The sequence below is a fragment of the Caenorhabditis remanei genome, chromosome II (assembly GCF_010183535.1).
Source record: "Caenorhabditis remanei strain PX506 chromosome II, whole genome shotgun sequence".
Classification (NCBI taxonomy): Eukaryota; Metazoa; Nematoda; class Chromadorea; order Rhabditida; family Rhabditidae; genus Caenorhabditis; species Caenorhabditis remanei.
This window is the reverse complement of record NC_071329.1, coordinates 5,777,281-5,799,881: the sequence shown is the minus strand read 5'-3', so window position 1 is coordinate 5,799,881 and position 22,601 is coordinate 5,777,281. Positions and strand designations below refer to the sequence as shown.

General features: G+C 38.2%; 5 protein-coding genes across 5 annotated transcripts; 2 read left to right on the top strand and 3 right to left on the bottom strand.

Moving 5' to 3' along the window:
• Positions 1-3,356: 3,356 nt before the first annotated feature.
• Positions 3,357-3,752, bottom strand: GCK72_004743 (uncharacterized protein; the record flags this gene model as incomplete). The annotated part of the gene is made up of 2 exons (XM_053724867.1): positions 3,357-3,627; positions 3,697-3,752. The coding sequence occupies 2 exons, from the start codon at positions 3,750-3,752 to the stop codon at positions 3,357-3,359; spliced, it is 327 nt and encodes a 108-aa protein (XP_053589061.1).
• Positions 3,753-5,667: 1,915 nt separating this feature from the next.
• GCK72_004742 (uncharacterized protein) lies at positions 5,668-10,737 on the bottom strand (the record flags this gene model as incomplete). The annotated part of the gene is made up of 7 exons (XM_053724866.1): positions 5,668-5,814; positions 6,111-6,419; positions 6,910-7,062; positions 7,108-7,362; positions 7,406-7,531; positions 7,579-7,634; positions 10,521-10,737. 7 exons carry the CDS (start codon positions 10,735-10,737, stop codon positions 5,668-5,670), a joined length of 1,263 nt encoding a protein of 420 aa, XP_053589060.1.
• Positions 10,597-10,806, top strand: GCK72_004741 (uncharacterized protein; the record flags this gene model as incomplete). The annotated part of the gene is made up of 1 exon (XM_053724865.1): positions 10,597-10,806. One exon carries the CDS (start codon positions 10,597-10,599, stop codon positions 10,804-10,806), a length of 210 nt encoding a protein of 69 aa, XP_053589059.1.
• A 2,207-nt stretch (positions 10,807-13,013) lies between these two features.
• On the bottom strand, positions 13,014-15,380 carry GCK72_004740 (uncharacterized protein; the record flags this gene model as incomplete). Its single annotated transcript, XM_003097062.2, has 3 exons — positions 13,014-13,201; positions 15,119-15,176; positions 15,228-15,380. The coding sequence occupies 3 exons, from the start codon at positions 15,378-15,380 to the stop codon at positions 13,014-13,016; spliced, it is 399 nt and encodes a 132-aa protein (XP_003097110.2).
• Positions 15,381-17,293: 1,913 nt separating this feature from the next.
• Positions 17,294-22,266, top strand: GCK72_004739 (uncharacterized protein; the record flags this gene model as incomplete). The annotated part of the gene is made up of 7 exons (XM_053724864.1): positions 17,294-17,354; positions 17,413-17,531; positions 18,632-18,761; positions 20,049-20,870; positions 20,919-21,049; positions 21,679-22,117; positions 22,172-22,266. The coding sequence occupies 7 exons, from the start codon at positions 17,294-17,296 to the stop codon at positions 22,264-22,266; spliced, it is 1,797 nt and encodes a 598-aa protein (XP_053589058.1).
• Between the last annotated feature and the right edge of the window lie 335 nt (positions 22,267-22,601).

Here is a 22,601-nt window from a genome sequence, read left to right as displayed (position 1 = left end):
CATTTTTTTTCTTTATAAAAGGTCACAGTCAGCTGACATTTTCTAAGACCATCCCTCACGTTCATATGGGGGGTTAAGTTTATTTAAAAGATTTGAAAAGGGGTACAGACTCTCTCATATTGTTTTTTGTTGTCTTGTTTGTTTTCCCTCTGAACAAACTCACCGTCATTCTGGATGGATTCTGATGAGGCGACAACAATACCGCCAAGCTGATTACAATCAGCTGACATGGATGGTCTTCTTAAAGCATGTCAGATGGATTAGGGTAACGGTGGCAAAGGAAAATAAGTGTATAGCGGAAGTGGCAAGAATAAGGGGGATTGGAAGGGACATGGGGTTTAGACCTATCGTTATACATCAGCTGAAACTGGCGCGCTTGCAGCGCTTTTTCCTCGTCACGGATAATCTTGACAATCTATGAGTTCACTCAATGTGAAAAATAAAATAATAAAAATCGAACAAACGTACACTACAACATCAGTATATCAATTACAACCGCGCTCTATCGAAACTTCAAAAAATTGCACGAGAAATTGAGGGACGCAGAGAAAAATAGACATTTCTCAAGGGGATTTTGGTAAAGCGCAGTTACAGTATGAGCATATCTTTTTTGTATCAAAGGACTAAAATTAAGATTACCTAACTGATCTAGCACCTTACTGTAGATAGGGACTAAATGTACAAAAAATTTGTCCTGGAGAAAACTGAAATCTCGGTCTTAACACTACCCCATTTTATACTTGAGACAGAAAACAGGGAGTTGGAGAGACAGTGTGAAGAGTGTGGAGACTTAGAAAAGTCGTGGAGGTATTCTGGAACATCAGAAGAGTGGTGTTTGGTCGGCTATTTCATGGAATAGAACAAGCAAAACAGTTACGAAATGCCAAAATATAAACAAATAAATAGGAAATTTCTCTTATGAATCATCGAGTCTTTTGTTTAAAGCCTCGACAATCGCCCTGTGCTTCAAGGTTGCCAAAAATTCAGAATATTGAATTTGATACATTTCCAGCTGTTCCAGAAAAAAATTACATTCAAATGGTCAGTTTTAGAAATCCTGAGCCAGAGGAATAACGGGAAAGGCTTATTCGGAGGTTTCCTTGCAGTTTTTAAAATGAGAATCCGATTCATCCAACGGACGGATTGAAAGTTATAAAAGTTGGTTTTAAAACTTCAGGGTCGAAAGTTATGATGTGTAAATTTCTCGGAGTGGCTTTGAATTCAAAAGCATGCTTTCAGACTCCATGATTGAAAAATTAGGCTAATTTTGTATGAATATGGGCATGGGACCTTGTGAAAGTGCTTAATATAATCCGATCACTATTTTGAACCGGCCTTATCAGTATGTTCCGAAACTTCATCAGTGGCTGTCGCGCCGTCGGCGTTATAATCCGTGAGTTCCTCTCTCTTTTCTCTCACAGAAGGTCACACTAAGTGGCCTAGGAATCTAAATGTGGAAATTCTAGGCCATCAAGTTCATCATAAGCTCAAATAGGACTGTTTTTAGTGACGTTACTGGGAATCCTGGGCGAAAATTAGAAAAGATCAGAGCTGGCATAGAAATACAATTCCATAAATTTTAGGCCACCATGGTAAAAACCGAATCAGTTCACAGAAAAATTATACTCTCAATGTTATTACTGACAAATTTCAAAACGGAAGGGGAAAATCTGTAAATAAGGATGATAAACTAATTTCTTTGCACATACTCACTGTGCCATAAATTCTTTCTCAGCAAGTCCCCGAACAAATTACTTATAATTAACAATAAGATAATCAAAACTAATAAATTAAGTCAAGCTATTGAATGACGGCAAGATGAAAAAAAGAGTCATAACAAAATAATGATTCCTCATAGTTAGCTTCATACAGACTTGCCGCACTCGAAACTGGATAGTTGCGCAATCGGAAAACAAACAAACAATCTCTGAGGAAAAAAGACAACAAATGTCATCTGTTGTTTTTTTTCTTTTTCTGTGGAAAAACATGAGATTTTGGTAATAAGAAAGATAAATAGATGGAATAACCTGTCAGTGGCTTTTGGAGTTTTAGAAGGATCTACCCAATCTGTCATATCACAACCAGAGAAATGTTTCGATCTTTTTCAATCACACATTATCCACTTCCCTGCTTAAAACCTCCCATTCAGGTATCTTAGATCTTCTATAGGCACAAAAGTTCCAGTGGGTTGAACCAGTTATGCAAATGAAAAAGAACACAGGAAGCAATCAGATAGACAAGGCGATAAAATCAAAGAAAGAGAAAGAAAGAAGACGATGCTTTTTGTGTATTTCCTACTTATTGTTATTATTCTACAGTATTTTCATAAGAAAAAGCATCATGGGAGAAGGACAGGGGATGTAGAAAGATTTGAAATAATACATTGGGAGGGTTTCAGTTGTTTGAATAAAATTATTGACATTGTTAGTATCGAGTCTCCTGGTCCCCGATGGAACTGATTCTCATATAATGTCCAAGGAGATTAACTTTGAAAGGTGACTCCTTGAAATTGATGGAAATCTACAGTTCGATCGGCTTGAATTTGTCCTATAGCACGACATCTACAAAGTTTGTCTATCACTTTATAGAAAGTGTCTGTACAAAACGTTGTCGACTACAAAAGGGAAGTTGTATGTTTGATCAACAGGCTCACTAAAATTAGACTTATTGGGCAATCAGTTTAGACGAGATACACTCTCAAACTTTGTGATATTCAACTGGATACTATGAAAGTCACCAAATGTTTAAAGAGACCAAAATCGTGGAGTAAGTGAAGAATCAGTCTTCTTACCTAGTAGATTCTAAGTATCTTATGGAAAGTATTTAAAAACAAAAATGAATAAAACTACATATTCAGCAGGTACTAACAAAACGTTCATTCTTCAAAACCGGTGTCTTGAAACAACTGAACTTGTTCAAGAAATAAGTTTCACTCGAGAGCTAAACGTAAATTAAGTCCCGTATGTCTATTTCAATTTCAGACTGAAAGGTACATTTCTGAAACGGGATAGTTGCAGAAACAGACAGTTTGAAGTGGGAAAATTTGGAGAAATAAAATCTCAAATTTGAGCAGATTCATTTACAATCGCATGGAAAAACTAGAAATTTCACGACTAAATGAAAGTAGGGACTTTTCAGACCGTTTTTTCCAGTATGGTCAAGTTTTTTGGGAGATTCTGAAATGTTGCCAGTACACACTTTCCTTATTGGTGAACCTCTTTGAATAATTAAAAAAACCGTTTTGGCATACTTCCCCAACCCCCACAAATACTTACCCTCGTGTCTCGAAATCTTTCGATTTTTCAGAGAAACAAAATCAGCAGAATTCAGTCTCATCTCTCTCACTTCTAGTCACCTCACCCACACCGACGACACTTACTAAACGGTTTGGAGTATTTTCTTGTTAATGGTGTCACCCAGTCAATGTCCTCCTCCTCCTCTTCATGTCTGACGTCTTCATCTTCTAGTTCTCTCACATCTCCTCCTCCTCCTTCTTCTTGAATCTCGACACCATCTGCCATCATTTCAACCATTTGCCATCTCTCAATTCTCTCCTCTTCTTCTCTTTCATCCAGATGGTTTTCCGGGGGGTCTTGGCGCTGCCCGTTGAGAACAAGAAGGGGGTCGCTAAAATTAATGGTCTACATCTGTCTTCTCTTTAGATGGAGGGGGCAGGTGTCCCACTAGGTTACTCACTTCTCATCTGGGTTTTCGTCGAGGAGTGCTTCTTCGTCAAGGTCGGGTGGCGCCATTATTACTATGCACCTGCAAAAAAGGTAGTCAATGAAACATATATGTAGGATGTTTTGTTCAAATTCTGAGTTGAAAAAAGAAGAGAGAAATCATTGTTAGTTTAACGCATAGATACAGTACTGGATAACAAAAAGGGAATAACCATGTTTAGGTAGGTAAACTTCGTCACTGTGTGTCCCATAATGTTAATTTTAAAAAAGTATGTAGATAAAACCTAGAACTTCACTTTTTGTAGTCGACGACTCTTTTCACAATACTTTTGAACAGTACAGCGCTGCAAAAAATGTGTTGATGCAGGGATAATTACCGGCATAATAGTACAGTAATCCAGAAATGATTAACGCAGAAAATCTGACCATTATCAAAAAAGTTTTCCTAGAGCAACGCCAAAAAAATGGGCTTCTTTGAGACTCAGCGACGGTTTAAGGTAAAAGTATGCAGTATAAATTTTTAAAGATAAAAATTCAAGTAAATCTTTGTTTTTCTAGTTAATACAATTCCTCATAAAAATATACAGATAGGTAAGGGAATGAAACTCAAAATTTACATCACTGCAGTAAGAAGAGTCCCTTTTTGACAGGCCATAACTTCCTAGGAGCTTATTTTTCAAAAAATCAATTCTAAAACCTAAGATCTAATTATTAGACACTACAGTTCTCAGCAATATAATCATTTCAGACAGAATGGAACATGATCTCAAAGTTGACAATTGACACTGTGAACAAAAATAAGATGAAACGTTAGGTAACATCTGAAAATTGCGCCAACACTGAAAAAAAACAAATGTGCGGTAAAAAACACGGAACTATACTACTACACTTGTTACTGAAAGTGTGAAAGTGAGCCAGGGAAAAAACAAAAACATCTTCTTCCATTCCTCATCATGTATACCATGTATACCAGTTGGTACCATGCACCAAAGGTAAACATTTCTTCCATCTCCTTTCTTAATTCTCGTTCTGATAAAAAAGTGTCTGCGGAGCAGAACGGTAGAACAAACATACAAATGAAAACGTGTGTAGGTAGGTGTTGAGGGAGAGAAGTGATAAGAGGGGGAATTAGTTTCTGTTCTTTTTTGAGTTCGCGGATGTAATCGAAGTTTGCGTTACTGTTGGTGTCTTCCAACTGCAAACGTTAAACTTAGAAATTGTGCCACGGTGTCTGGAAATGGTGTGATTGTCCGGTTTTCACTGAGCCCACAGTACAAACCAAAATTCTTTTTTGTATTTGATTCCTTTTTGTACGATTCCTCTCTAGAGATCTAAAAAGGGAACAACTTTTAGAAAATGCTAGAGAATTTGCTGAAAATAGACCCATAGGTGGTTTCAACCATTCTGAATACGATGGCAACAAAATCTTTTGCCCATTTCTGCTCCGGAGCTCAAAAAACGAGCTTGTAGTTACCTTGTAAGAAGAGGACAAACCAGAAACTTCTTGGAGTCATTCGATAACTCATCTTAGAGAATTTGTAAAATGGTGTATTAAAATTAAAAAAAAATCTTTGTAGATAAAAGTCTCTTCTGGCATCTCGAAAAAAGGTCCGCTACGTCCGTCATCTTCTTTGATATTAGCACGACGGCCTTCTTACAACCGCGCTCTACCCAAACTTTAAAAAACAGCATGTCAAAACCATGCAGTGTTCATATCTTCAAACCATTCTGAAATATTTCAACAAAAAATAATCATATTTTTTAACAGAATGAATTTATTGGTAACTGATCAAACTCGGTTCGCATGTCATTTGTGGGGGGTGAGATCACAGAAAGTTTTGTTTTGGAAAAAGAAAAATGGAAATGGACAGAACTGTTTTCAAGAGAAGAAAGAAAGAAAGGAATGGACAGAAAATAAGGAAAACGACAGAATATTAGAAAACGTGTGATATCACTGCATCTCATCTCTCTCATTCCAATAAAATCAAGCCTCTTGCTTTTCAGAAGACGAAAGCGAGTTGGGGTAGAGTGGTGGTGGTCCGATCGAGGTCACATTCCATTCGTCTTTAGTCATTCCGATCTTGTGATGTTTTCCCTCGAAGAAACGACCGCAGGTGATCATGAAGAAAAACTGAAAAAATGGAATTGTTGGTCCCTTTCTCTTCTCTGAATAAGTTTTTGAAGAGTCATTCCCCTAGAATTCTTGTTTCTTACATTAGAATCTAATTTCTCAAAAACCTCAAAAACAGAAGTAAATTCAAGGCTTCAAAAACTTCAAACACCTGCCATTAGGCATGAGAGACATTTCACCATAGAAACCTAATAATCAAATTTCTTATCAAATAACATATTCGAAAAACACGCTCGACTGAAAATGTCATGTTTTTTCTTGTGTGCTCCGATGAGCAATGTTTAGGAGAGACTCACCTGCTCACGGAACATTCGAACACAAACAAGAGCGAGAATCGATTGAACCAATGGGAAGAGGAGGACGAACCAGGGCATGGCGAGGATGGCGTTGGTCGCTACTTGCATCAGAAGGTTCATGTCAATCATGCTGTCTCCGGAAGAGTTTCCACCGCCACCGGTGAGGAGACCACTTTCCATGACCCAGGTGAGAAGATGTTTCAAGGCGAAGCTGACAGATGTCATACCGAACGATGGACCGTACATGATGGAGGGGATCAAGCCGTAGGGGAAGAGGAGCCACATGTCAGCGAAGGTTCCGGTGGTGCGCTGAAAGTGTGGGATAGGGTTATGCAATAAAAGAGGGATTTGAGATTTTGTTAATTCTAACACATCGCCAGTTGTACACAGCTCATATGTATAAGAATTTCAAAAAGGTCGTAAGTCGCGGGGCCGTGTTTTTTCGAGCATTCACATTTACGGAAAGCGTCTGACGAATATGGTCTACGTAGGCTCAGACTCAGTCAGGCCCGATAATAATCCTAGTTACAGAAAGCTTGTCTATGGCCAAGAATTTGGAATGATCTTCTGAACATGACTCAGATTTCCGCAGCGTGTGAGTCATGTTTGGCCGTTTTGGCAAAGGCGCCTTCTCAACATGCTTTGCTGACTAGCCAAGAGATGACTAAATTAAGTATCGAATAAACGCTTGAATTTCAGACTCAAACGATTTTGCTTCTAAATTTACCCGCCTGGCCCGTGTGCTAGCTCTTGTGTCTTGTTCTATTTCAAAAGTCTGAAAAAATCGCCGCTTACTAACCGATGATGGTCTCTTTGAAGTCATTGTAGCACAGCACAAGCAGGTTCCAAACAAGCAGAAGATAAAGTAGATGAAGGTGAAGGTGACGAAGATGAGATATGTTGCCAGGTTGAAGAGATCAATTGGTTCGTACCACCAGACGACGTCCATGTACTAAAAATGATAAATTGCGAATTCTTTGCTGATCGATAAACGTACATGAGCAAAATACAAGAAGATCATGAGACCATTGAGGAACGGAATGAGGAGAAGGAAGAAGATTGCGTTGAAGATCAGAGAGTTTGCCAGTTTTGGAGCAATGGTAAGTATGATTTGCTCCAAATAGACAAAGACCATGCCGGCTGGAAACACGGATCGAGTGAAACACTCGACCTGTTTGGCGGTGTCTCTCCAGTCCTGATTGGTGATGTAGTTGGGCCATGGTGCTTTGTCGGCGAACGAGCAATACGATATCTGAATATGGAACTTCTAAGAGAAGGATCCCCTACTGACTAACCAGATGTAGTATCCCCCAAACACTACAATTCAGCACGTGCCAACGGATAGCAGTGGCTCGACACCGTTGACCGAAAATGCACATGTAGAGCATGACCAGAAGGACGCCAACGGTGACGCAGGCGATCTGGAAGAGTGGAGTTAAGAAGCGGAATTGGGAACTGATGAACTCACGATTCCATATGCGACTTGGTCAGCGACCTGTTTGGCCGATGCAGTGTTACCCATTCCTGGAAGATAATGAATTAAAGATTGAAGAGCGGGATTGGGAATGGGACTGGGGAAACTTACAAAGCCAGGTTTTAGTTTTAAAAACTTTTCAAACATTTCCCGGATTTTTGATTGGCTCACAGCTAAGCTTTTTGAAATACTCCCATATAGAAACTGTCCTGTGGCTAATGGTTGAATTCAGAAAAAAAACTGTTAAAACACTGCAGAGCAGTTCTGAAATGGAGGTTTCAAAGAAAATGGATGTTTCAAAGTTACACAGACATAACAATCGGAAGAATACAGTATCTCACAATAAGATATGCAGATTTATTGTTCTTAGTTTGGTGTGAAAGACATAATTTTCGAAGTATGTATGTCACTGGTCCAGGTCACATACAAGGCCTATGAGATCTAAATCGGGTTAACACGGATCGGAGCGTAGCAACCTTAACATTAAGACTCAATAATACCAGCTGAACAATTTACGAAAATGTGGAGCTCTTCAAGTTCTAAATCTCTGACCTACTCAAAACGAAATGTTGCTGCCGTGGGTCGGGTTAAAATAGTTTTTTGACCTTTTTTACCCGATTTTCAAGTCTGCTTGACAATCAAGAATTTGCTGAACATCAACTCCTATGTGATACCTAACGATACGGTGTTAAATCGGAGAAAATGCCAGGTCGAGTTTTAAGCTTTTGACACGATGAAGCCTTACGCGAAGAAGTTAAAGAGAATTACTTGTAATTTTCACAGTTTAAAAAAAATGTATTGTCAAGATTCCTTACATGCATGTTTTTCATAGTCCGACTCAAAAGCTCGTCTAGTTTTGTTCTAGATGGGTCTTAATGTAAAAGTTCTTCCATAATCATAATTCTTAGAAAAAGTCAATTTGATCAGCAGTCCATGTTCCCTGAACACGTCACGACCACTATCTTGACGGATCCCCCACACAAATATTTCAACATTTCAACGCTTCAAGAATTCACAAACCTTTACCCTCGGATCCTTTTTTCCAGTTAAAATACTCAGTTGCAATAGTTAACGCATTCAGATACGTTTCAGTGGTCCATGTGGCAATAAGCTTATCCATGTCATGACAGTGAATTTATATTAAAAGTTTAAAATTTAAGGGGCGAGAGTTCGGCAGGAGGAGAGGAGATCCCCCGAGAGAGAGTCAGTTGTCACTTGCTCTCCCGTCGGGAAGAAGAAGGACACCCCAGGATAAATGAGAGCAAGTGGGAGAGAGATAAGGGAGCAGCTTCAAGGGGTTTCTTACACTATCAGTGGTCCTCTGGGTCCCGATATTGGGAGATGAGGGGAGAAATATAAGTGCTCTCGGAAGGTTTTTGGTGGTGTGGTGGTGCTGACACAAGTTTCTAACCTGATAGTGTTGCTATGGGGTTGCTCGAGTCGTCTTGAAATTGTGTTGTCCCTTCTCTTCAAAAAAATAATAAGATATTTGGAGCGAGAGAGTGGGAAGACTACCGTAGTGCAGTCAAGCAGAGAGAGGGAGCCAAATGTAATTTGTGCGCGCTCTCTCGCGACAAATTAGAGGTTATGGAAAGTTTGAGAATCGACTGAATATCGAAGAAAATTTCTATCAAGTTTAGAGAGATACACCTGCCACTTTGGCTCCTACCGTATGACTCGTGCGTCTTTAGATTTTAGATGCAGGTGTTTTTCAAGGGGTTTGAAAATGTTTTTTCTGTGTCTCAACTAATTGGAAATTTCAAATAGAAGAAAAAGGAACAGAATTCAAAGAATCGAACGGCTGACTCATGAATAGTGTTTTGGTCTACAAATAATGACGAAATAAAAATTAAAATTAAAAACATTGAGTTTGAGATGGTATAAAGTAGTTTAGCAAATCGGGACGCCGCGCAACTCAAACTTAATTTTAAGATCTTGAAAATATAGAAAAATATAGATCTTGGCGATTTCAACGTTTCTATCCTGTCCTGACCCTGTTGATATGCCGCTAGCCGGACAATCGCAAAAACTGCGATTTGGGTAAAATAGGACTTTCTAGTCCTGTCCGCGGCAAACGAAGATTTTACTAAGAAGGGCAACTTTGAGAATTCGTCACACCGTTACGTATCGCTTCATTGCTCCATATTTTCTTGATTCGAGTTTTGTAGTTTATGACTTTTCAGCATGAATACTTGAAGCGATGTCTAATGATTAGGCTCACGAATATTTTTCAAACTGTGTTATTTTAAGGTCCCGCCATGTCCCCCTGTTTCAATGACTTGCTCATATTCGTTCAAAATATCTTGACGAACTGCGTCCGGGATTTCCCCTCAAATACCTTCTGGTATAAACATCAATGAAAATCTTCCAGCTTTTCATTCAAAAATCACCTGCCACAACCATTGGCTCCTACTGTAACTCTTCATAGGAAAACAGGTGTTTTTTTTTCAGTTTGGTGTAAGATTTTTCATATTTTGATTAATTCTATCAGAAGTGAAGGGCACAAAACTTTTTGACTCATTCTTTCATGACGAATCTTCAGGGAGAACACCGATCTAATAAAGTACGTCAGTAATTTTGATCAAGAAGCGGGAAAGTACGAAAAAGTACAACATAATTATGTAGTCTATGAGGGATAAGGTTTGAAAACATTCGGAGCATGCTGGGTATTGAAAAATGGGTGCATAGAAGAAATAGGGATTTTGAAGAATGAGAGTAGGATTTCTTACAGTGGGGTAGACTTGAATTTCACGGACAGTACCGGATTTAATTTTCATAGGATCGAACTTACCATATCTTTTGGGCCAACCAACTAAATTTTTGTCCCTCATCTCTATATTTTTCAATGTTTTTTGTTTAGAATCTTACGTTAAACATTTTGGGTGTAATCTAGTTATTCCGATTGAACAGTGTTCTATCTTCCCTCCAAAACTAACTTATCGGTTTCGTTGTCGTATTCGGCGGTGTCCAATTGTGTGGTGGTGGATACTTCGTCGAGTTGATCCCATAATCATGTCCCACTGTACTCTCGGGCGACAGTGTGGAGATTACGGTAGTCACGATAGTGGTGAGAACGGTGGATGTCTCATCAAACCCGTCAGAGACAACGTAGCCGTCCGAGACGACGTAACCCTCTTTGGATACCAACGACATGATACCAAGTTGGAGAGCGAGAGACGGACTGTAGATAAGGAAAATTGTTGGGGTGGAGGAGAAGATTGAATGGTGAAGAGTTATTAAAAACGGAAAAGAAAACATAGAAAAGACAAAACAGATGTTTACAAATGCGCTCCAATGAAACTGGGGGGAGAAATAGCACAGGAAATAAAGGACATTTCGAAACCACACATTTGGAACATTTGGAAGCCTTGAATTTACGATACCAGACATTTCGAAACCATCCATTCAAAAAGTCTAGTGTAAAAATGTAAAAGCTGTCAAGTGTCCCGTATTTCAGAAGTCTGGTTTCAAAATTTCATGTAGCCCCTATATTATGGATTTGAAAATTTCAGTGAAGCGCAGTTGAGGAAGCCGAGAAGTGCTCATAAGAAGAAAATGAATTTAAAAAATTGGCAGGAGAGTAGGAAAATTTCAAAAAGTTCTGAAAATTCTGAATAATGCCTAAAAGTGACAACTTTCTCACGAAACTAAAAAAATGAAGTAAGAAAACGCGGAACTCTACCTCAGAATTCTAACAAATACCTTCGTATTCTTCTATCAATACCTTCTTAATCATGTCCCTGACCTCAAACATTTCAATGTAACATTTTACATATGCAAATTGTTATTTTTTCTATCAAAACTTATCTCAAAGATCAAAAAACATATAATGACAAAGAAGGAGAAGGTTGGCTTGACGGCTCACGCTCGCTCTCAGTTTTCAGTCGACTTGTTTTTGATATGAAAGAGAAAAATTTAATTATGAGGTAGAAGGAGCTGTTGCTTGGCTTTGATAAGAAAACTTTTTTGTGGTTGAAGGGGAAAGGTTTGACATTCGCGATAGATTTTGAAAATTGTGAGAGAAATTTATGACTTTTTAAAATTTATGCACACTGGAAATTATTCGGAAACTCAGTTTGAAATTAGTTAAGAATGTTTATAACTACATATCTATTAAATATAACAAGAGTGATAGAAAAACGTTTGAAAAGAGCAAAAAGTTTAGATTGAAACTGAACTTTCCAGTTCACAAAAATATGAAAAAGGTATATCATGACGCCCTTTACTGACCCTAAGGAGTTGTGAAAGGGCGACTGATTGAGGTGGAAAGCAATCAACTTTTGGTCGGTGAGCATTTTACGTGGAATGAGAGTTTTGAGAAAGTTCAGTTTTCTTGTGAACAAGAAAATGTTATGACGAGTATTTTAATCCGAATATCTGCGTGTCTGTGCAAAACATATGTCCCAAGGGGTCTGACGATGACCATGTGTAGTGTATTTCATTACAGTTTCCTTATTCAAGAGGGTCGAAAAATTATTTTTTTAACAAATCTCAGTGTAGCTTTGTTCTTACAGCATTTTCCCTTTTTTTTCCCATTTTTCGACGTGTATGTAGAAAAAACGGTCGAAAAAAGAGGAGAAATGTAGAAAAACGGGGGAAAACCATGTATCAAATACATTTTCCCATGTCATGAATAACCCCATTAGTCAGCATACTATTGTATTCCCTTGATAAAATATACAGGTTTGAAAATTTCAGCTTCCAAAAAATGAAGAACTAAAAAAATGAGAGAAATAATTGAGACGACCCTAGTGATATTATTGAACATAAATTTGACAACAATTTCCTATTTGTTCTTCAGATTTTGTTAGATTTGAACTTTGCCCCAACCAGAATAGATAATTATGTAAGTAAGTTTGTGACAACGGAGGAAGGAGGAACGACGACTGAGAACACATGTATTCAGCAGAGACTTGGAACATCTGCCCCAAGACCTATCTGGCCACGCCCCTCTTGGGTCTCTCTTGACAGGCACCATATTTACATATGCGGGACGTGGCTGAAGACTTTTTCACGGCTATTGTAACCCTGATCGGTCATGGCTACAAGATTGGCGATCGAGTGCCTGGACGATTTATTTCATAAACTTGTTCAACTGACTTCAATCATACAACTTCTCGATTTAAGCACATCCCGCAGAATTTTGTTTTTTCAATGTCACAAATCAGTTGAACCATACAATCCTGGTTCACTCTCTGTCACCATGGGCAAGGCTGTCAAAAAGGCCGTGATTACATCGGATTTCCCAGTCATGGAATTTTTTCGCTTCTTCAGACGGCCTAGAGGACCAGAAGATTAGTCTATGTCCACAAATTCAACTTATTTGGTTAATCCGCGGCCGGCAGCGGCCGGCCGTACGACAGACTTGGTTTTTGGTACGAACTTTCTTCTCTGAACTCAACCGTCCCCCGTCTTCTCCCAGTACCCAACTAACCTGGTGTATAATCGTCGTAGATGATCGTATCCTCATCCACTACCTTAACTTTTGCGGGTGTTGCCAATGTTGCAAAAAGCAACAGTAAGATTAGTCCGCCACGTGTCGTCACCAAACTCATCTCGGCGACGACAACAGACGGGAGATGGTATTGATGACGAGACGGTTGTTCTGAATGTCGACCTGGAAAAAAATTCAAAATTGATAATTTGGAGTTTGAGAGAAAAGTTAAAGAGAAAATGAGGCCAGCAATGAAAAAAAAAGAATGACTAAATCCGGGGTGAAAAGCCACAAGTCACTCAAGAGATTTCAGCTGCTTCCCTCTAGTTCAACAACGTTTTTTTGTGATTGGATACAGAGATAAAGAGCCAGGTGTTTTGAAAGGGTTACTGTAAAAGACGGAGGTTTCACCTGCACTTACTTTTCTGGGAATGTGAGATTTCATAAGAGAGTTTTAGAGAGTTGAGTCACTGGACGTTTTGAAACCAAGACCAATGCGACGGGGACACTTTGAAACCGGTCAATTTTTTTGATTTGGAAAACGTGACGTTTTAAAATCGCAGAAATCTACATATACATATGAACCTGAGAAATTTCAAAACCATGAAGTTTATATTTATTGAAACCAGTGGAATACAAACAGAGACGTTTCAAAACTGGAGAATTTTCTACTCTTGAAACCGGGATGCTGTAAAACTAGCAATTTCTTAATTGCAGGAATATTTGTATTTGAAATAAAAACTTTCAAAACTGTGGACATTTCGAAACTGGAAAAAACTACAAAATTACAAAACTAAAATGTTTACCATTGAAGCTGGACACTTCGAAACCAGGAACTTCCAATTTGGGACGTTTCGAAACCAGACGTTTCAAAACTGATCAACCGGCTGTTCCAAAAGCAACAAAAACACTGAGAAAATTATTTTTTGGCAGTTTCATTCTTGGTTTTGAGAAGTTTCAGAACGTCCGGTTTCAGTTTCAAAATGTCTATTTCAGTGACTTTTGTTTCAAAACAGAGCAGAACTGCAAAAAATAAATGGGCGTTCCCCTGAGATAATACATTTTCGTTTCAAACATTCAATTTGAAAATAAAAATTAATTTGAAAATAAAAACACAAATCGATTTCCCCACTAGAAAAAATGAATTAAATTACGTCGGTCATGTTCTCTGAGTCTCCGATAAAAACTAGTTTAGTTATCAATCAAAAAAAGTTAATCTAGTATTTTTCAAGAAGCCATTGGCTCAAATTTTTCAGGTTTTGAGGAGTTTGGAAATTTGGAGAGAAAACATTAAAACAACTATTTTCCGGGAAACATTTTCAGGCGGTCCCGAGACTGAAATTTCACCTGTTTTTGATAGTTTATAGGGCAAGACCAGTGGAAAAAATGGAATCTAATTTCAGATATCGACAACAAAAATCATATTCTGGTCGTTTGTGTAGATCACAAGAATTGGAATATGATTTTTGGAATCAAATTGATCAGGAGTTCAGAAGATATGTATAACAATTGAATTTTCGACAATTTTCGACTTCTTACTTTCTGAGTCGACATCTGTTATTAAAATCTAATTAGGCGGTTTGGTGTTCAGGAAATTTCTGTGGTTTGAACACATAGTTGACTCAAGAGGGACGAAGCAGATAAGCTATAAGCGCGACACGTTGTTTGCAAATGCGCTCTACCGATTTTGACAGGAAAACGCGTGGGCGAATGAAGAAGAAAAAACAAAGCATTTTCCATAATGCGAAGTTGAAATTTAGGCTCCGCCAATGAGAATTTTAGGCTCCGCCAATAAAACAAATTTTAATTTCCTAATACACACTTTTTTCCAGATTCGAGTACAAGGACCTGAACAAGCAGTCTGAAGGTCTGCATGTTCTCTGACTCCTGTTTTGGGGGGGGGGGCGGAGCCTAAAATGTTAAGATTTTTTTTTCAAGTCCCCAAATACCGAGTGCCACTTCATTTATTTTCACAATATCACAGGAATTTCAGTTCATAGTTTTTATTTTAAGTGTACAACATTATATTGAGCAATCTTTGATTACACCTGCATTGACTATTTATAAGTTTGGAAAAAAATTAAAAATTTCATTTGGAACGGTAATGATAATAGTTGCGAGGTGGGAAGTTGGCACTATCTGGGATGTGATGGTCGGTCTGGAATAATGAATTTTTTGGTTAAATTGAGAAAATGACAACTTATCTCACCTTTGTCTCCGAATTCTTAACTCCATTTCCATTTCCACTGTGTACGATTTGAAATCTCTCCAACGGAAGCTCACCATCACTCAGATCGTATGTAGTGAAAACACTTCTATTCAGCAGAAAAATACAAAACAATACCAAAATTACAAACTTCATGATTGCCTCTTATTAGAAAACCAGTGAGCTACACGTTGGTTTTTATATTGGTCAGTTCTATTTGCTCGGAAAAGTGAAAAGTAGTTGAACAAATAGGAAGTGAGAAATAATAATGACCGCACGACTGGTCTGATAGGGAACTGATATATGAAGTATCTTCTTTCTTAGGTGAGTAGTTGGGTTGATGAAATACTTTTTTAAAAATTGGTTGAACGAAAATTGGTTAAACTGTAGGAAAATATTTGAAAAATAAAGCTCAAAATTATGACTATGGTGGGCTCGAGCTTCTGTCGCTCCAGGGAATTGAGCACCATAACCTATTTCATTTTTCCTGAGCAACCATCCCATGAATTTGCCAGTTAATTTTTATGACTTCTTTATGACAGCCTATAGTATTACCGTAACCTGGCGGCTGAGCCTAAAACTTCTCGTATTGGTAACTAAAGATCTTTAGTATCTTTAACTACAATTTCCAGGCTGTACCATACATACAGGCCCTAGTCCCACACTCATTGGAGTCATGCTTTTCTTTTTCAAATTCCAACTTCTGACCTTTTTCAAATTTCTTTTTTCTTTTCAAATCTTCTAAAATGTGTCCTTGTGTTTACAGAGAAATGACTAACGGAAAATTCTGTGTCTCACAATCTTTCTATCGAAAGACCTTACTTGGCTTTTTCTTCAGTCTTACCTCTCAGTTGTCCTACCAGAATGGGCAACGAAATATATAGTATATATCTGATTTTTATTGAAAGCTAATATGAAGAAAGTTATTAACTAGAAAAATACTGGTTATTTCGTCACGCAAGATAATTTCGATCAGAACGGAATGGTGAGTTTAACCTGTTCATTAAATAATAGAAATAAATAGAAAAAAGTTCAGATGACATCAACAATCGGAAACGAAAGTATGGTTTTCACACACACTCGCCGCCGTGAAAACAAACGAAAAAAGTAGAAAGTTTTACATTCAATAAATAAAGGCTCTGCACCATAAAGTACTTTATTTATTTTGGTATATTTTTGTAAATTTTTGGAATAAACTGTTTTAAGAATCAACAAATGTTTGGATATTTCAGATTTCAGGGGCATGGGAACCAGTGGGAATCTGCCAGGTTTAAGTGAACTCGCAGAAGTTTCCAGTCACGGTGCATTATTCGATTTTCCCGGTTTCAGTATTCGTCTTAACTTTCAGACTGTCTCCCATCAAGTCTCAATTCGCCGTTAAACCTCCAAAAATCCACATTCTTTTTGCAGGTGCGAGAAAAGTGAATGCGAAAGAAAGATATATCGTCTCAAGTTCTCCCGAAAATGAAAAGAAGAGAATGAAATGGAAAGTTGCACTTGTTGATTGATGATTCTTCTCTCTTCTTCTCCTGATTCTTTTCCTTTTCTTCGCCCCGCCCCCAGTTCCCTCTCTCTTCAGTTTTATCATGGCTAAAGACACGAGCTAGTAGTCGATAAGCCGTACGAATCAAATTAGGTCACTGGGGGCTTCTTCCCTTTGTTTCCTGAGAGAAATGCATTTGTGAAGAATGAGAATGAATTCCTCTTTTTGCGTCCATTAATCGCGTTTTGTTTCATTTTTCCGTTTAGATCTTTTTCATTTCTTTTGTGTTGAAACTTCTGGAATTCGAGGTCAGGCTGAAACTTTTTAACATTACGGTACTTTTTGTAAAGCCTCAGAAGATTGTACATAAAATTTATAACTTAAAAACGGTTATGCCTATATATACATAGTGATGCTAAGCTATGGTTAGAATAGCTGTCATGATCATTTTAATCTTTTTTTAGAATATTTGCCCTTGGTTTCATGTTTCCGACATTTCAGTCTAAATAATCTTGTTTACTGTTCTCACAACACCGTAATTCACAAACCCTAATATTCTTTCAGAACCTCCATCTCTCCCTCAGAAATGAGGACGATTCTTCTCTTGGCAATTTCTCTAACAGCTTCATGTCTGGCGGATAGCAGTGGTAAGTCTCTTGACCCTAATTAGCACATAACTAACAGTCCAACAAGTAATCTTTCCAGTTCTTCGACCATGTTTCGAACGATATTCCAACCATCGACTCGTCAACTTACGACCATATCATAGTGAATGGAGGATGAGGACGGAGGATATGTGTCTCGTGTTTTGTGCACAGTCGGCGGTAAGGAAGAGAGAATCTAAAAATGAATTTAAACACGTTAAAACATTATTAGTTTAAGACATATCTATAAGTTTTCCATTGAAAACTCAATACTTGGAGTGTTTCTCCTAGTTGATAGTAGAAAACTTCGAGAAGAATATCGAAACTCGAAATTAGTAAGTTACAAACTAAGGACGGTACTTAAAAACTATTGTTTACGTTCAAAAAACGTTTGTAATACTTTATTTTAAAGATTTTAGAAATCCAATTTTCCTAGGGCTAGAATTTTTTAGACAGTCACTGCGACATGTCTGAACCAGACGATTCAAAACCAGACACTTCGAAACCGCAATATTTAGAACAACGAAATTTTAAGCGCCAGAGTAATTTGTGTAAAACTCTTACAACTGAAAAAAATATTTTGGAAAGGTCTGTGTAGGACGGCAAAGCCCAATATGAAAATTTGTTTCTAACTTTCCTGCAGTTTTTTTCTATTTTTCGTATTTATTGTGACCATAAGTATCTAGGGCTACAGCAGAACTGTGCAGAAGTTAAGACGGAAGTAAGACGTAAGTGAAATTGGTTTCGACTTTATGAAACTGACGGCAATAATACCAATTTTTATTAGTTTTGAAGGTATAGCTACCATTCGAGCATAAGAATCCCAACATTTTACTCATCTGGTACCAGTGGACCTGCAAAATCCTCCACTTCGGATTTCCGTCTTCTGTGTATCAAATTCAGCTGTTTTTTTAGGTCCGCTGGTACCCGATATCTAAAATGTTGGCTTTTTTTATGTTCGATTGGTAGTCAATCCAACTAATTAACTTTGTCTCATTGCCGTCAGTTTCATACTACTAAAATTTTTTAACTTCCGTCTCACTTCCGCACAGCTCTGGACTATAGTATTTATGACAACAAATGGAGCACCTCCAAGTTCCAACATGGACAAATCATAACTTGTTTTATTAAAACTGGAATACATTATTTCTAAATAACAGGATTCTAAGAAGCTGCACAAACATCATTTACACACCCAGAGGAGGTCTATCATGACACCTTGACTTAAAAGGAAATTGTCAAATAGGAAACTCCCAATTATTTATTCATCCCTGTTTCAGTCCCGCTGCCGTTCGGTCGTCTACGACACCGTCCAACACATCTGCCACTATTTCTCGGATGAAGGCGTCGATCAGGCAATCCTATCAGCCAAAATGACCTACCTTCGTGTCGTCTCTCAATCTTGTTTGCGTGAGTCTTTTTGAGAAAATTAGGAAAACGAAAAAGGAGAAGAAGTGGAATCCTCTTTTGTCTTTTTAGAAGGGTTTCTCGGAGATAAGAGATATTTTGTGATGATAATAGTGATAAAAGTGAAATTTCCGGAGTGGATAAACGTGGAGAAGAAGGAGACGGAGAAGGGGAAGAACAGGTGAAAATGATAAGGAATAAATAAGGAAAAGGGGGAGATATGTATGGTTTGGATGAACTTTTTTCGTCATGGGTTCGAAAGTCTAAAAATAACATCTCGGAATCTGAGTTTTGATACTTTTAACAAGAAGATCAAATGGTCAATGATGGTTGGTGTGGACAGTCTCAAATTGAAACTGAAAAACTGAAATTATAGGGGGTTTACCTTAACGTTTAGAAATCTTGAGAAGTGTTAACAGAATAAGTTAGGATAATGAAAAAGTAGTCAAGGGACTTTTTTACACTAGATCAGGTTATCCAATTATTCCAGCGTTTACAAATCTCCCTCTTTTCCGCCTGGAGGAAAATGAGAAGGTTCCAAAACGTCCTAGTTGCGAAAAGTTGTGATTGCAAAATGTTATTAATTAAGGTCAATTTTCTGAAAATTTTTGACATCTTCTCGAGCTTTCACATGAGTATAACCATGTATTTGAAATTTTGAAATTTTTTGAAAATTTTGAGAAATTTTAGATCCTTTGGTCTTGCCAAAAAAACACCTTTCTTACCGTAACTTCCTCCAACCAGACAGATTTTTAATTACAACTTTAGCGTCGTTATCAGCTCGTCGAGAGCTTTCAGAAAAGTACCCAGAAGCCCAGGTTTCGAGCGATTTGAATCTCGACACGAAAATCACCCTGGTTACTGTAGTTTTCGTGGTGGGACCCAATATTATCAGAATATAGGCTTGTGGGTACTTTTCTAAAAGCTGAAGAAGAGGTGAAGCGGAACTTTTAGCTTTCATTTAGCATTTTGATTCCCACCACGAAAGCTACTGTAACTCGAAATGGATTACTGTAGTTTTCGTGGCGGGACCCGACTTGATTCGAACCTAGGCTTGTTTATACTCATCATTCGAAGCGTCTTAACGATGAATCTTACACTTCTCAACTGTGACGTTTCGCAACCACCCAATTATCTTTTATTTGGGCATATTCGAAATTTCGACTATTCTGGTATCTACATTTACTTGGTTAAAAAATAAAAACGAAGTTGTGAAATCGACAGTTGCAGTTTTCAGAAAAAAACACTGAACAAGATTCTTTCACGTTAAAAACACCAATTCAATTTCAGAAGAAAACTCGGAAGCCGCCGCCGATCCAAACATGTCTCCACCAGATGCTCCACCAGTACTCCTCCCATCCTCTGCATTCCCACAGAGTAATGACATTCAACAAGAACTTGCTATTCCTCAACCACCAATGGAGGAAGAAACGACTACACAAGAAGTCGTCACTTTCGAACCTGCCACGTCTCCTTCTACGACTCCAGAAGTTGTTGTCACAGAAGCTCCGGTTAACAATGATGAAGATGTTCTTGTAGCTGCTTCTATGCCAGAAGAGGTCACTGTTGCTCCAGAATCCTTGAATCCAGATGACGTTAAGATTGATGAATCCGATTTGGATGCTGAGTTGAAGTCTGTCATGGAACCCTCTCAATTCACGGGATCATTCAGTGACTCTGAGACTCAAATCGATAATAATGGAGTGTATAGAGACAAGACGTCTAGTGAGAGAAGATGGATGGATTCAATGGAGAAAATGGATTCGAAACCATCTGGAAAGAAGTCAATCGATGAGAAATTGGAGGATTTGAAGACAGAGGATAAGGAGAAATATGAGAAATTGATGGGATCAGAGGAGCCATCCGAACAGGAGAAGGAGATTCAAGAGTTGAAGAATAACTTGAGATCTGGAGCAAAAGTGATCAAGTTCGATGAGGAAGCAGCATTCAGAAAGCAGTCGGAATTGAGAAGAAAACCAGTGGGAGCTACTAGAAGACCTGCGTTGAAGATGGTTACCATCTCATCGACAAGCTATATTCAGAAGGCAAAATCGTTCTTGGATGATTTGAATGAGGAGGAGGAGACGAATGGAAATGAGGTTATTACTACAGGTAAGCCGGATCAAAATTCAGTTTTTCCGAATGTTAGGTTCTTTCCAGAATGCCAATCCGACGATACCGATGTATGGATCGCGTTCGAGAACAGTGAGCAAGCAGATGAATCCGAGGATACTGATGTGGACTCGAATGTTGCTTCGAGAAAGGATTGCCAACGGATATGTAGAGAGAAGGTAATTAAGGAGAGGGAGCAGACAATCAGACACTCTAGCTTCTCTGCGCTCTCTCCATTTGTTGACTATGAAGGCTGACATTATGAAATTTTTTTTCATAAGTTATTAGGAAGCCGGATTTTTGTTAAATTTTTCGTAGAAATCATTTAATTTCTACAAAGGGAACAAAAATGTTTAGTTTTGTGTATGCTTCTGTTTTTTAGACACAGTGACACACCCCTACAGTGCCGTGCAGTAAGATAAACAATTTGGACTTTTTCAGTTGAAAATGACCAACTTTGAGAAGGTGTTACGGTAACACTGATTGTCCCACTAGCTAAATTATCTATAAACCATACAGAACAAAGGTAGATCTTTATTTTTGTAATTGACAACTTTTTTGTACGGACACACCCAAGAGAGTTATGGTCACTTTAAGGAGACAGCTCAATCTGACTGCACGGTAGTGTATATCACGTGCCACCTTCTTAAATATTCGCTGGCTGCGTATCGAATCTTAGTTATTTTTAGAATGTTACCAATAATACAAAGCCGAATCGATAGTGTGATAAGTTTATATGAATACCATTTACAGTAGAACACCTTAAAAGACTTACAACTCGACCCTTAATAACTCAATTCCCTTCCAGAACTGCCGCTCCTACACCTACTTCGAAAAGACGCATACCTGCCACTTGAGCTCCAAATCCGACGGAGTCTCCCTTCGAGCCCCAACATCTGGAGACTTCACCGCCTCCACGTCAACCAAATTCTGTTATCCACGCACGTTCTCTGTCTTCGATGGATGCTCCAACTTTGTCGCTTTCCGTGACTACTCAGTTAGAATCGAGGCAGTTGAGGAGTTTGATGGTCTGCCACGTGGATACGAGGGAATGCAGTTATGTGTGGAACTGTGTGTGCTGTCTACCAGATACACGTGTAGATCAGCCACGTTTAATCCAATCACTGGAAAATGTAGACTATTGACGGAGGATTCCCTGTCGAGTCCCGATGATTTCAAGTATGATGAATTCCAAAAGGATTTGTATTTCGAAAACGGATGTACGAATGCAGGAAATGATCATAACGGTTGGTTTTTAGTTCTAGAGGGTTTCAGAAAATTAAACCCAATTTGAATTCCAGACTCTAATGATCGCAACGTGGAAGTAGTTGCAATCAAGCCGAAGAAACTGAAAAAAAGAGTCCGAAAGGTGAAGAAGCTTCGACGTCGTCACTAGGTATCCTCAGTTCTGAAGAATATAATTTAAAATTTTCCAACATTTTCACTACAGGTGCCATTGTACATACCTAATAATGATAATAATTTTAATAATTCGTTTGATTTGATCAACTTCTTTCTTATTTTGTTTTTTGATAAATTGGTTTTTCGAAAAAGGGTTTTCTACTGGTTGTCAAGGTTTGGATTTTACAGAAATACTGGAAATCAAAACAACAAACTTTTTTCTGATCACTCACTTTTATTCTGTATTTATGATTACGAATCCATATACACAGACTTGTTTTTTTTAACTGCAGAGCCCACTTAACGAAATATGACAACCGTGATCGAGCA